This window comes from Lupinus angustifolius, chromosome LG17, assembly GCF_001865875.1.
Source record: "Lupinus angustifolius cultivar Tanjil chromosome LG17, LupAngTanjil_v1.0, whole genome shotgun sequence".
In the NCBI taxonomy this organism is placed as follows: domain Eukaryota; kingdom Viridiplantae; phylum Streptophyta; class Magnoliopsida; order Fabales; family Fabaceae; genus Lupinus; species Lupinus angustifolius.
This window is the reverse complement of record NC_032025.1, coordinates 3,333,357-3,347,591: the sequence shown is the minus strand read 5'-3', so window position 1 is coordinate 3,347,591 and position 14,235 is coordinate 3,333,357. Positions and strand designations below refer to the sequence as shown.

Sequence of the window (14,235 nt, the reverse complement as noted above, 5' to 3'; positions counted from 1 at the left end):
ATTGCCATTATCAATGCCGGTCGGCGCAAGATCGATCGGACAACCCAATCTGGTCCGCATATGATTGACCAAAAGTCCAAAACTGATTTTAAGTATTAGAACTCCAATATACTGAGATTTTTATGGTGTTCATGACAGGCAAATAAGCCTAGAAAGTTGGCCATACCAAAAAAATGGTCTGGCACCATTGGATGGGAGAGGAGTATGAGCAATTACACCACGTGGACTCTAAAGACACTACAAACGTGTCTACAACAGGCAGAAACAGAAATAAGCCAAATCTATAGCAATCAAGACACCAATGCTACTACTTAAAGCAACCGCAATCTTCGGCCCCAAAGTCTCACACATCACTACACGCATCTAAACACTGACCCATTTTTCCATAACTCAAGAGTTAAGACAATAATAGTACTAGGCTCAAGCTAACAAGCAAAAGAAAGTTAAAGCAGATTCTAAAGCAAAACTCAAAGCCAACATCAACAATTTAAGGCATAGTAATAAGGGTTCCTCACTATCATTTAATTAACCAGTGTCTCTTTCATCTTTGAAACATCCACAACAACTTCTTTGGGACATGAGTACTTTGACTACAATTCCTGTCCTATCTTACAAGCTTAATAAGCCTTGGCTTTCTCCTCAACAAGTTTCTCTTCTTCCTCATAGAACAAAGCTTCAGAAGAAGAACCAAGCAATTGTGCCTGTATGTGTTTCATTTTTCTAAACTTTATCATGAAATTAGCATGGAGTAACGTCTATGTTAATTGGAAACAATGGTTCCATAGATGGAATATGAAGTTTGAATGATTTTTCTTTTTCTTTTTTGTATGTTGGATCAGGTTGCTAGGTTATTTGGGCCAGCCATATTTGAAGCTTCAAAGTTGAAGGTTTTGTTCTTAGGAGTGGATGATAATAAACACCCAGGAAACCTTCCAAGGACTTATACCCTAACACATAGTGATATAACATCTAAGCTAACTTTGGCTATCTCTCAGACCATTAATAACTCTCAGGTATTTCTCATCTTAAATATTAGAGTTGATTGGTACAATTTTGTCTCCCTATTATTTTGAAATCATTATTATCTATAAATAAACGGAAGATAATGAATTCTCTGGAATGTTCTCTTTACTGCATGTATTATGGGAAAGAGATAAGAGAAATAGACACACAGATTATATTAAGGATTTATTGAATTCATTCTATAACTTTTGTTTTATGTTGTCCTTTACATCACAAGAAAAATACACATATCTGTGGATTGATTACAAAAGAAGAAAAAAAATACACCAATGGGTTCTTCAAAAAATCACAAAACAGAGGAAATTAAGGTATCCACTATCTTATATTGTTCTGAAATGAAACATTTTATTAGACAATGAAAGCTGGTAAATGTGAATCACACTGTCCCACTCGACCTATTAGGAGATGAATATTTTCTTAAGTAGTGAAGTGGTGACAATTAATTGAGGGAATTCAATCCAATTGAATTTCAGTTGCAGGGGTGGTACAACAAATTACAAAGGGATGAAGTGGTGGCACAGTGGAGGAAAGTGAAGGGAAAAATGTATCTCCATGTTCATTGCCATATTAGTGGAGGCCATTTTCTATTGGATTTATTTGCTAGGCTAAGATACTATATCTTCTGCAAAGAACTTCCCATGGTAATCAACCAATTTTTTTAATCAACTAAGTCAAGTTCACAACAAATGAAAGAAATTTAAGTATATGATATATTGTTATTTGTGTGTTTTATTTAGGTGTTGAAGGCTTTTGTTCATGGGGATGGTAATTTATTCAACAAGTATCCTGAACTAGAGGAAGCTTTAGTATGGGTTCATTTTCACTCAAACATTCAAGAATTCAACAAGGTGGAATGTTGGGGTTCACTAAAGGATGCTTCTTCACCCTCCTCAAGGGAAAGTGGGTCCCATGTAGAGGGTAATAGTAGTAGTAGTAGTAGGCAAGGTCCTTTTCCAAGTTCAAGTTATGAAGACCTTGAGGGGTTAACAATGCCACAACCATGCCAAGAAGCTTGTGATTGTTGCTTTCCACCAATGAGGTTGAGCTCAATTCCTAGGTCACAACAGGATCCTAGCCACCCGAATGATCAAGAGGTTCCTAACATTATGACCCATTAGAACTTGTACATTGAATTCAACAAACATCAAGTCAATATCATTAAATAAGAGTAAACTACATCTACCCCTTCTAAGTTTTAGCAAAACTTACACATAATATAATCACAGTTACCAAAATCCATATAATAGTTTAAATGTATGATATTATTGTAATTTACTCTTTAATACAATTGGTAATATGCACTTATGCTATATACAACACTAGAAATTAAGCCCTTTTCCTCGAATGTGAATAGGGGGAGTCAAATTTCCTTTTTTTAACGTTTGTTGTAGCGACCATAGATAATATCCGAATGCATGGTTGGTGTTTTAGCCATTATATAGGATTTAGAACTTGTTCCAATGAAATATACACAATGATAAACAGTTATTCTCAATTAGCTTGATAATATTAAACATGTTTAAAATATTTAAAAATCAACGTTTAAAAAGTGGACTTTTAGTTGAAAAATAATATAGAAATAACTTTTTATTTGACCCTAGTAGTTTTCACTAATTTTATTTGACTATCAAAATATCTTAATCATATATGTCTCCTACTCTCCTCTAATCTCACAGGAAAATTGAGGGACATTTCATGCATTGAATGTGGAAGAAAATGAAAATGAAGGACATTTCCTATATTTTATGGCCCTCTTGTGCATATCACATTTCCAAGAAAATAGTCCAACCATGACAGGAGTATTTTGGGGAGGGTAGAGGATTGATGGATGAACATGATTTTTTGCTTATGGGTCCAAGATCCAAGCCTGAAGATTGTTGTTAACTTGGCAAAATCATAGTTGATACATGGAATTTTCGAGATCAAATTATTGATTTTCAGGTTCTCATGTATAAAATGCATTTATGAACATCTAAACATATTTCTCATTTACACGTACTTGGTTTATGATTATTTATTGACAATATGACATTTAGTCACAACGTTAGTTGCATGTTCCGTGCAGCTCCATTATGGAAAATAGACTACTAAGCACCAACACTCAGATAAAGACAATTTGAACACCAACAATATCTAAAATACGGGAAAAACACACTCGTATACATAATATAATCTATGATAAGATATGAGCATTAACAAAACAAAAATGGAACCTTACAAAATAAAGGTAAGTGTTTTGGTCTAGTTAGGTTCTTATCTACAAAACAAAAAATTGAACCTGACCAAACTTATATGGTTGGCTTTAGTTCCTTAAATTACATAGTTCCATTATTTTTTAGTGTTATCCTGGATGGAGATCATAAACGAGTTTTAGCATCTTATCATTTTGCTACATTCTTGACATTTTGAAGTGCTTTTCGTATCAAGCATGTACCATAAAGAGTCCACCCATTTTTTGTCTTTAAGAACAAATGGGGTGCATGATCTTTGATTTTTAACAAACAATAAATGGATTTTAACCGGAAACGTGAAAACGTGAACTGTACTTTAAGTAAACAATTGCATAAAAAAAACAATGCTATGACATTAAAGCAAACCAAACATAATTTTTCTACTTGGTTTGATTCAATATACTTATTTCACAGTTTAATCTGAAATCATTCACACCTTGTTTAGAGATAAACTTTGAACTATACAAAAACTTCATTGATGACTTTTTTTTAGAAATAGAGTATTTTATAGACTTGCCCACTAACTATATCTTAAGAAATAGAGGATATTATAGACTTGCCCACTAAAGAAGCCTTTGGTATTAATTAGTCACAGATATGTTAATTCAGTCGGTTGTTGAGGTGGAACATAATGAATAAATATTTTCTGGTCAGTTGGGAGAATTCAATTTGCACTGTCTAAGCAATTTAGATCGAAATTGTTAGAATGGTTGATATGATACATTAATAGTCTTGTTTTATCACTTTATCCAACCAACACTGTGCTTCTGTCAGAGATGTGGTGGGAATAGTCTGTTTCTGTTAACTGTTAAGGCGGTTTACATATTTCCTTTTGCTGAACCTTTTGAGATTATGGGCATGTTCTGTTTCTGTTAACTGTTAAGGCGGTTTCAATATTTCCTTATGGGGGCTTCTGCCATTTTTTCACATTCAATTATGTAAGAGCATCAGAAAAAGATACATTTCCCTGAAAAGTGTCATATGAATTGGATCTAACTGTTAGTTGATTCCACTTTGTTCTGTTGTGTTAATAAAAATAAAAATAAAGTTCCTTGTCTTGTAACATGAGGAAAGTCTTTTTGTTTATGAAGGCAAAGTGTATAAATCTACTCTTTCTATTATATACAAGTTTTGTGCATTGGATTGTTCTAGAGGATGAGACCTATGCTATTGTTAAATACCATAAGATCCTCTAAGATAAATAAATACAAAATTATTATTCATGATAAATCTATCAAGTTCAGCACAATAAAATCTGTATCTATCTTTTTAATTAAAGTAGGATGGTGCAATGTCCCAAGACAATGTCACGTTCTCAACATCAAAATATGTGCACATATAGATAGATTGCTATGTTAGCCGACCGCCACAGGAAAGTGAACACATATTATGAACACATTCTAGTTATGCGGTCCCATGGAGTGGCCTCTAATCACTGATTAGTTAGATTTGTTTCATTCTATTGTCTCCCTTTCTTAGCCTATCCTCTACAAAGGGAGGTTTGACGATAATGATCACATTTCGCAAACAATGTCCCATTTTAAGTCAATTAGAATGCTATTTTTAATACTTTTTGTTTTAATTTTTTTTATTCACGTGTCAACATGTGATTAACTTGGGACAGAGAATAAAACACTATTGGGAACAAATGATCAGGTGTGACTCATAATATAAAACATGCGTTTTATGAAAAGTGGCCCGTGGAGTATAGTCTATCACGTATGTTTATTGAATTAAACCAAGCCAATATGATCATCCACAATGGAAGCTCGAGTGTCTTATGGACTAGATGTTTCTACCTATATATAGACTTCAGTCATAAAATTGATAGACAAACATACTCAAAAGGAGTTTTTCATATGAAATTTATCTCAGATTTATTTTTTCAAACTTACCCTTGTAATTAACACTATTCCAAGAAAGAATATTATATACAATGGCTGCTCCATTACATGTAAAACATGTTGTCTAAGTAGTTTCATGCAAAATATATACAAAAGCAATGGATCAGGGACTACTGAAAAGAGCATCAGAACAGAGGGACAAAAACAGAGTTGGCTATAACTCCCTTAATCTTAGATGCTCAATAAAATTAACTTCCTTTTCCCTATATGAAATGAGAATTTTCATGAATGGCGTGGTTTTTCAACATTGCCGGATAAATTGTAACTTCATAGCTCTCTCCTTAATGATGTCCTTAGCACACCAAATAATGATGTCCTTTACATGTAAAAATTTCCACCATTGTGTTCTCACTGTCCTGAGATATCTTTCCGCACTGCACAAAAGGTTGAAATATGTGGCTTGAGCAAAAAAATATGCTGCGTGTCACCTAATAGTAGTTCTCCCAAAAGAAAATGCTCCAATTTCACTTTCACCATTCTGCATCAATGGTCATAAACATATATCAATGTTTTAAGATATAAAACAATGAAATCAATCAGAAGTTTGTAATCATTTCTACATGTCATATTTACAAAATCTAATTCATGGCACTAGCATAAAAAAATGAGATTAATCTATGTTGCAATGTCCACCGAGAAAGCAGAGCAATTGAAAATTTTAATAAATAAAAAAAGAAAATATACTACAGCCAAAAGCTCTTTTTATATTAAGGTGAATTTCATGTACCTCCACTCACATTTAAGGGAATAGCATCAAGTTCCAAGTGTAAATGAAACCTAAATATTTGAAACCATGGTCAATCAAGTGGATAAGAAAAACAGGATAAGTGGATAGCAGACATTTTTTCTGTATCTTTTAATGAATAATACCTGTGATTTTTGGGACGGGAACACATTCCAAAACCTAAGCGTTTCATCTCCAACTCCAGTGACAATAGTCTGAAATAGAATGTATAACTTGAATTCATTCTATAACTTTTGTTTTATGTTGTCCTTTACATCACAAGAAAAATACACATATCTGTGGATTGATTACAAAAGAAGAAAAAAAATACACCAATGGGTTCTTCAAAAAATCACAAAACAGAGGAAATTAAGGTATCCACTATCTTATATTGTTCTGAAATGAAACATTTTATTAGACAATGAAAGCTGGTAAATGTGAATCACACTGTCCCACTCGACCTATTAGGAGATGAATATTTTCTTAAGTAGTGAAGTGGTGACAATTAATTGAGGGAATTCAATCCAATTGAATTTCAGTTGCAGGGGTGGTACAACAAATTACAAAGGGATGAAGTGGTGGCACAGTGGAGGAAAGTGAAGGGAAAAATGTATCTCCATGTTCATTGCCATATTAGTGGAGGCCATTTTCTATTGGATTTATTTGCTAGGCTAAGATACTATATCTTCTGCAAAGAACTTCCCATGGTAATCAACCAATTTTTTTAATCAACTAAGTCAAGTTCACAACAAATGAAAGAAATTTAAGTATATGATATATTGTTATTTGTGTGTTTTATTTAGGTGTTGAAGGCTTTTGTTCATGGGGATGGTAATTTATTCAACAAGTATCCTGAACTAGAGGAAGCTTTAGTATGGGTTCATTTTCACTCAAACATTCAAGAATTCAACAAGGTGGAATGTTGGGGTTCACTAAAGGATGCTTCTTCACCCTCCTCAAGGGAAAGTGGGTCCCATGTAGAGGGTAATAGTAGTAGTAGTAGTAGGCAAGGTCCTTTTCCAAGTTCAAGTTATGAAGACCTTGAGGGGTTAACAATGCCACAACCATGCCAAGAAGCTTGTGATTGTTGCTTTCCACCAATGAGGTTGAGCTCAATTCCTAGGTCACAACAGGATCCTAGCCACCCGAATGATCAAGAGGTTCCTAACATTATGACCCATTAGAACTTGTACATTGAATTCAACAAACATCAAGTCAATATCATTAAATAAGAGTAAACTACATCTACCCCTTCTAAGTTTTAGCAAAACTTACACATAATATAATCACAGTTACCAAAATCCATATAATAGTTTAAATGTATGATATTATTGTAATTTACTCTTTAATACAATTGGTAATATGCACTTATGCTATATACAACACTAGAAATTAAGCCCTTTTCCTCGAATGTGAATAGGGGGAGTCAAATTTCCTTTTTTTAACGTTTGTTGTAGCGACCATAGATAATATCCGAATGCATGGTTGGTGTTTTAGCCATTATATAGGATTTAGAACTTGTTCCAATGAAATATACACAATGATAAACAGTTATTCTCAATTAGCTTGATAATATTAAACATGTTTAAAATATTTAAAAATCAACGTTTAAAAAGTGGACTTTTAGTTGAAAAATAATATAGAAATAACTTTTTATTTGACCCTAGTAGTTTTCACTAATTTTATTTGACTATCAAAATATCTTAATCATATATGTCTCCTACTCTCCTCTAATCTCACAGGAAAATTGAGGGACATTTCATGCATTGAATGTGGAAGAAAATGAAAATGAAGGACATTTCCTATATTTTATGGCCCTCTTGTGCATATCACATTTCCAAGAAAATAGTCCAACCATGACAGGAGTATTTTGGGGAGGGTAGAGGATTGATGGATGAACATGATTTTTTGCTTATGGGTCCAAGATCCAAGCCTGAAGATTGTTGTTAACTTGGCAAAATCATAGTTGATACATGGAATTTTCGAGATCAAATTATTGATTTTCAGGTTCTCATGTATAAAATGCATTTATGAACATCTAAACATATTTCTCATTTACACGTACTTGGTTTATGATTATTTATTGACAATATGACATTTAGTCACAACGTTAGTTGCATGTTCCGTGCAGCTCCATTATGGAAAATAGACTACTAAGCACCAACACTCAGATAAAGACAATTTGAACACCAACAATATCTAAAATACGGGAAAAACACACTCGTATACATAATATAATCTATGATAAGATATGAGCATTAACAAAACAAAAATGGAACCTTACAAAATAAAGGTAAGTGTTTTGGTCTAGTTAGGTTCTTATCTACAAAACAAAAAATTGAACCTGACCAAACTTATATGGTTGGCTTTAGTTCCTTAAATTACATAGTTCCATTATTTTTTAGTGTTATCCTGGATGGAGATCATAAACGAGTTTTAGCATCTTATCATTTTGCTACATTCTTGACATTTTGAAGTGCTTTTCGTATCAAGCATGTACCATAAAGAGTCCACCCATTTTTTGTCTTTAAGAACAAATGGGGTGCATGATCTTTGATTTTTAACAAACAATAAATGGATTTTAACCGGAAACGTGAAAACGTGAACTGTACTTTAAGTAAACAATTGCATAAAAAAAACAATGCTATGACATTAAAGCAAACCAAACATAATTTTTCTACTTGGTTTGATTCAATATACTTATTTCACAGTTTAATCTGAAATCATTCACACCTTGTTTAGAGATAAACTTTGAACTATACAAAAACTTCATTGATGACTTTTTTTTAGAAATAGAGTATTTTATAGACTTGCCCACTAACTATATCTTAAGAAATAGAGGATATTATAGACTTGCCCACTAAAGAAGCCTTTGGTATTAATTAGTCACAGATATGTTAATTCAGTCGGTTGTTGAGGTGGAACATAATGAATAAATATTTTCTGGTCAGTTGGGAGAATTCAATTTGCACTGTCTAAGCAATTTAGATCGAAATTGTTAGAATGGTTGATATGATACATTAATAGTCTTGTTTTATCACTTTATCCAACCAACACTGTGCTTCTGTCAGAGATGTGGTGGGAATAGTCTGTTTCTGTTAACTGTTAAGGCGGTTTACATATTTCCTTTTGCTGAACCTTTTGAGATTATGGGCATGTTCTGTTTCTGTTAACTGTTAAGGCGGTTTCAATATTTCCTTATGGGGGCTTCTGCCATTTTTTCACATTCAATTATGTAAGAGCATCAGAAAAAGATACATTTCCCTGAAAAGTGTCATATGAATTGGATCTAACTGTTAGTTGATTCCACTTTGTTCTGTTGTGTTAATAAAAATAAAAATAAAGTTCCTTGTCTTGTAACATGAGGAAAGTCTTTTTGTTTATGAAGGCAAAGTGTATAAATCTACTCTTTCTATTATATACAAGTTTTGTGCATTGGATTGTTCTAGAGGATGAGACCTATGCTATTGTTAAATACCATAAGATCCTCTAAGATAAATAAATACAAAATTATTATTCATGATAAATCTATCAAGTTCAGCACAATAAAATCTGTATCTATCTTTTTAATTAAAGTAGGATGGTGCAATGTCCCAAGACAATGTCACGTTCTCAACATCAAAATATGTGCACATATAGATAGATTGCTATGTTAGCCGACCGCCACAGGAAAGTGAACACATATTATGAACACATTCTAGTTATGCGGTCCCATGGAGTGGCCTCTAATCACTGATTAGTTAGATTTGTTTCATTCTATTGTCTCCCTTTCTTAGCCTATCCTCTACAAAGGGAGGTTTGACGATAATGATCACATTTCGCAAACAATGTCCCATTTTAAGTCAATTAGAATGCTATTTTTAATACTTTTTGTTTTAATTTTTTTTATTCACGTGTCAACATGTGATTAACTTGGGACAGAGAATAAAACACTATTGGGAACAAATGATCAGGTGTGACTCATAATATAAAACATGCGTTTTATGAAAAGTGGCCCGTGGAGTATAGTCTATCACGTATGTTTATTGAATTAAACCAAGCCAATATGATCATCCACAATGGAAGCTCGAGTGTCTTATGGACTAGATGTTTCTACCTATATATAGACTTCAGTCATAAAATTGATAGACAAACATACTCAAAAGGAGTTTTTCATATGAAATTTATCTCAGATTTATTTTTTCAAACTTACCCTTGTAATTAACACTATTCCAAGAAAGAATATTATATACAATGGCTGCTCCATTACATGTAAAACATGTTGTCTAAGTAGTTTCATGCAAAATATATACAAAAGCAATGGATCAGGGACTACTGAAAAGAGCATCAGAACAGAGGGACAAAAACAGAGTTGGCTATAACTCCCTTAATCTTAGATGCTCAATAAAATTAACTTCCTTTTCCCTATATGAAATGAGAATTTTCATGAATGGCGTGGTTTTTCAACATTGCCGGATAAATTGTAACTTCATAGCTCTCTCCTTAATGATGTCCTTAGCACACCAAATAATGATGTCCTTTACATGTAAAAATTTCCACCATTGTGTTCTCACTGTCCTGAGATATCTTTCCGCACTGCACAAAAGGTTGAAATATGTGGCTTGAGCAAAAAAATATGCTGCGTGTCACCTAATAGTAGTTCTCCCAAAAGAAAATGCTCCAATTTCACTTTCACCATTCTGCATCAATGGTCATAAACATATATCAATGTTTTAAGATATAAAACAATGAAATCAATCAGAAGTTTGTAATCATTTCTACATGTCATATTTACAAAATCTAATTCATGGCACTAGCATAAAAAAATGAGATTAATCTATGTTGCAATGTCCACCGAGAAAGCAGAGCAATTGAAAATTTTAATAAATAAAAAAAGAAAATATACTACAGCCAAAAGCTCTTTTTATATTAAGGTGAATTTCATGTACCTCCACTCACATTTAAGGGAATAGCATCAAGTTCCAAGTGTAAATGAAACCTAAATATTTGAAACCATGGTCAATCAAGTGGATAAGAAAAACAGGATAAGTGGATAGCAGACATTTTTTCTGTATCTTTTAATGAATAATACCTGTGATTTTTGGGACGGGAACACATTCCAAAACCTAAGCGTTTCATCTCCAACTCCAGTGACAATAGTCTGAAATAGAATGTATAACTCATCATAAAAAGAAAAATAGCACAATTAAGAAAATAAAAAAAAAAACATTTTCGTAATCAGCTACCAATCATATATAAAGAGGAATAGGTTGAGGGAAAGGTGAAATACCTGCCCATCGGGAGAGATGGCCAAATAGAGAACTCTATAAATGTGGCCTGTAAGAGTTTCCACCTGCATCAGAAGGATAAAAAAAGAAATGGTAAAAGATGTTAGTTTTATTTCTTTACGAAAACGAAATGTATATTGTATCACAGCAGATATTATGTTTACCTTCGACAAGGAGGGGTATTTTCAAACTATTATCTGGTTCTGGGAGTAGCCATGCGTGCTAACCAGTTCATTGACATTTTTGGACCAGACAAGACTGCAAACCTGCCATGTTTGAAGGTAGAACATCAATTATCTGTTATAGAAAAGGAGTAAAAGGAAAGGAACCTCTTAATCCTAATCTCAATATGCGAAGACAGAAAGATGAAGTTTGCAATTGCATACTCTGTTGTCATTTCCTCCCGATGCTAGCTCACGGTTATCATAAGACCATTTCAGTCCACACACCTTTGAAGAACAAAAAAAGGTTAAAACAATTAATCAGAGTAAGTTCAATTTACAGTAGGTAGCAAGCAAGTTGGTTTGAATAATGGCTGAAGCAAATAAAATCAGTTATACCTCTGATTTGTGTCCTGAGAGTTTACTGATAAAATCTTCCTTCACACATATATCTCGTTGATAAATACTCTTATCCCGGCCACCAGAAGACAAAGTAGATGAACTCCAGGCCAAGGCTCCAACACATAGTCGATGACCCTCCATCGTTCCTATCATCTTGCGTTGAGATGCATCCCAAATCTGTAGTGAATATTTATAGAAATTGAGTCAAATCATGTTGTTTAGCAACATTTTAGAATATATGATCATGAAAGAAAGAATAAAGATTTATATAATTGAGTCAAATCATGCTGTTTAGCATCATTCTAGAAATCTGTTCATGAAAGATAGAATAAAGAGAAGTTAGGTAGTTCCAAGGATGCAATGGGGATAAAAACATAACTTGATGCCAAAGAACAGTAAAAGATATCTTGACACCATTTTTACTGGGAAAGCATGTCCAAAAAGCATATGTTTAAGGTTAGCAGTAATGCACTATCTACCTACCTGAAAGGCAGGTAAGTTCCTTGTGCATGCTAATAATGCACTTATGCAAATTCTGTAGGCAGATCGGCATGGTTCTGGTGGTAAAATCCAACCAAGTAGGCAATGAAGTTTTCTACAAGTAAACTAAGTCTAACATATGACATTCCTATGGACTACATCAATAGAAAATATAAATTTTAATTATTTTTAATTATTTATTAATGCTCATGGGAGGGACAATTACTCGTTTTAAAACAGGTAGGGCGTGGGAATTTGCCCAAAAATGATAAGCAGGCATGCCCACACCCACTTTTAATTTGGGGGCACAGACTGGACAACCCATTTTGCCATCACTAATTCCACGGTGACGTTTAGTGATTAGCCTACCATTTAATTGAAATAAATACAAAAGCAACTTCCTATATTTTATATTTCAAAACGAATGGGACACATAATTAAATATTATCCATTTACTGCTAAGGGGCACACCTAACGCAGTAAGGCACACTCACAAATGGATGTTATGCAACATAACACTGCAAACAACAATGTCCCCAAACCCGTATGTATATTCATCCAAGACGCTCTTTTCTTAACCCTAGGTTATATCTGATAATAAACGATAATCATGCTTGCATGAGATGCCATAAACTCTTACTTTCACTTTACCCTTGCTAGTTCCAACAGCTATGTATGTACCACGATGAGCCCATTCAACTGAACATACATAATCGTCAATCCCCAGATCGCATAATCTAGTCACCTGAAAGTAGCATATCAAAATAATTAGAGTCACAAAACAATTAATTTTCAATTTCCCTAGCTGAACACAAGCTATGTCACAAACTCACAATCATGTTGGCAAATAATAGCCTGCAAAAAAGTTTAAAATCATGAAATTGAGCTGCCTGCAACTGCAAGTAGCAATGTAGCATTTCAAAATATAATCAGCGACTATAAAACAATATTTTTAAAATTTTCCTAACTGCACACCAGCTATGTGACAATCGAATCAGCAAATAGCGCACCTAAAAAACTAATTTAATGCCACGAAATCGAGCGTTCTTAAATCATATGGACAAAAAGGCGAAGTCAAAAAGGTTTAATCTTTGAATCAACCCATAACTCACCTTGCTGCTAGAAGCATTCCACAAATAAACACAGCTACCCAGACCCACAGCCAATACATTGTTGGAAGACCAATCCACAAGATTAAGATAAAAATCATCTTGTAAAGCAGGTGCATCCAGAACCTAGTACAACACAAAAACACAACACAACATTATAATCCCCACCTCCATAAATTTACATAAAACCCCAAAACCCAAATTCCAACCTTCACTACCCAAAAACTTAAACTTTTCATTTCATACAAAAAAATCAAACCTTGAAAGGCGATTTGGGAACCTTCCTTTGAGGCTTAACAGTAGGGGTATAATCGTAATTGGTGCCAGGATGCTCATCATCATGGAAGAGAAAGGGTGAGAGGGAATGCATGTTGTGATGAGTTTCCGTTTTGTAACGGAAAATATTAGGAGAGGTCCGTTTATCAGGCGTAACGGGAGCATTGGGTACGAATAATGCCGTAGAGAGAAGAGAGTTATATGCGGTGGAGCTGTGTTTTTGAGATGGTGATATATCGAATAAGGAGAAATTGGAAGTTGATCTACAAGGTATGAACCTATCATAGCATAAAGATTTAGAAGGTGATGTGTAGTGATCATAGTTAAGTAAACGCTTCACAAGGTTACGAGAAGAAGAAGAAGAAGAAGAGGGTGAAGGTGAAGGTGAAGGTGAAGGAAGAGAATGATTATGAGATGAATCTTTTTATTTTTGATGTATATTTTTTTTATTTCACTTGAATATAATGTACCCAAACATTTGCCACTTAATTCATTTTGCCATCTATACTACAATAAATATAGTAATGAATAACAATGAAAGGAAATAGATTAATAACTCTTTATTTTTGTGTGAATTTAATTTTTTAACTTATACTACTTGAATTAAAAAAAATATAGCACATCAATTCACACTATTATACTTTAGTTATAAATTGTG

At 33.5% G+C, this 14,235-nt stretch overlaps 2 protein-coding genes, 1 long non-coding RNA gene and 1 pseudogene across 3 annotated transcripts; 2 read left to right on the top strand and 2 right to left on the bottom strand.

Moving 5' to 3' along the window:
- Nucleotides 334-2,156, top strand: LOC109331955 (protein STAY-GREEN, chloroplastic-like). Its single transcript, XM_019566775.1, has 4 exons — nucleotides 334-703; nucleotides 840-1,013; nucleotides 1,497-1,664; nucleotides 1,761-2,156. The coding sequence occupies exons 1-4, from the start codon at nucleotides 578-580 to the stop codon at nucleotides 2,139-2,141; spliced, it is 849 nt and encodes a 282-aa protein (XP_019422320.1). The 5' UTR covers nucleotides 334-577; the 3' UTR covers nucleotides 2,142-2,156.
- On the bottom strand, nucleotides 5,158-6,108 carry LOC109331957. The gene is made up of 2 exons (XR_002105862.1): nucleotides 6,029-6,108; nucleotides 5,158-5,636 (listed from the first exon to the last, which is right to left on the bottom strand). It is a non-coding gene; the product is annotated as an uncharacterized LOC109331957 (long non-coding RNA).
- Nucleotides 6,132-7,081, top strand: LOC109331956 (protein STAY-GREEN, chloroplastic-like). Its single transcript, XM_019566776.1, has 3 exons — nucleotides 6,132-6,258; nucleotides 6,333-6,589; nucleotides 6,686-7,081. The coding sequence occupies exons 2-3, from the start codon at nucleotides 6,491-6,493 to the stop codon at nucleotides 7,064-7,066; spliced, it is 480 nt and encodes a 159-aa protein (XP_019422321.1). The 5' UTR covers nucleotides 6,132-6,258; nucleotides 6,333-6,490; the 3' UTR covers nucleotides 7,067-7,081.
- On the bottom strand, nucleotides 10,083-13,971 carry LOC109330656 (annotated as a pseudogene).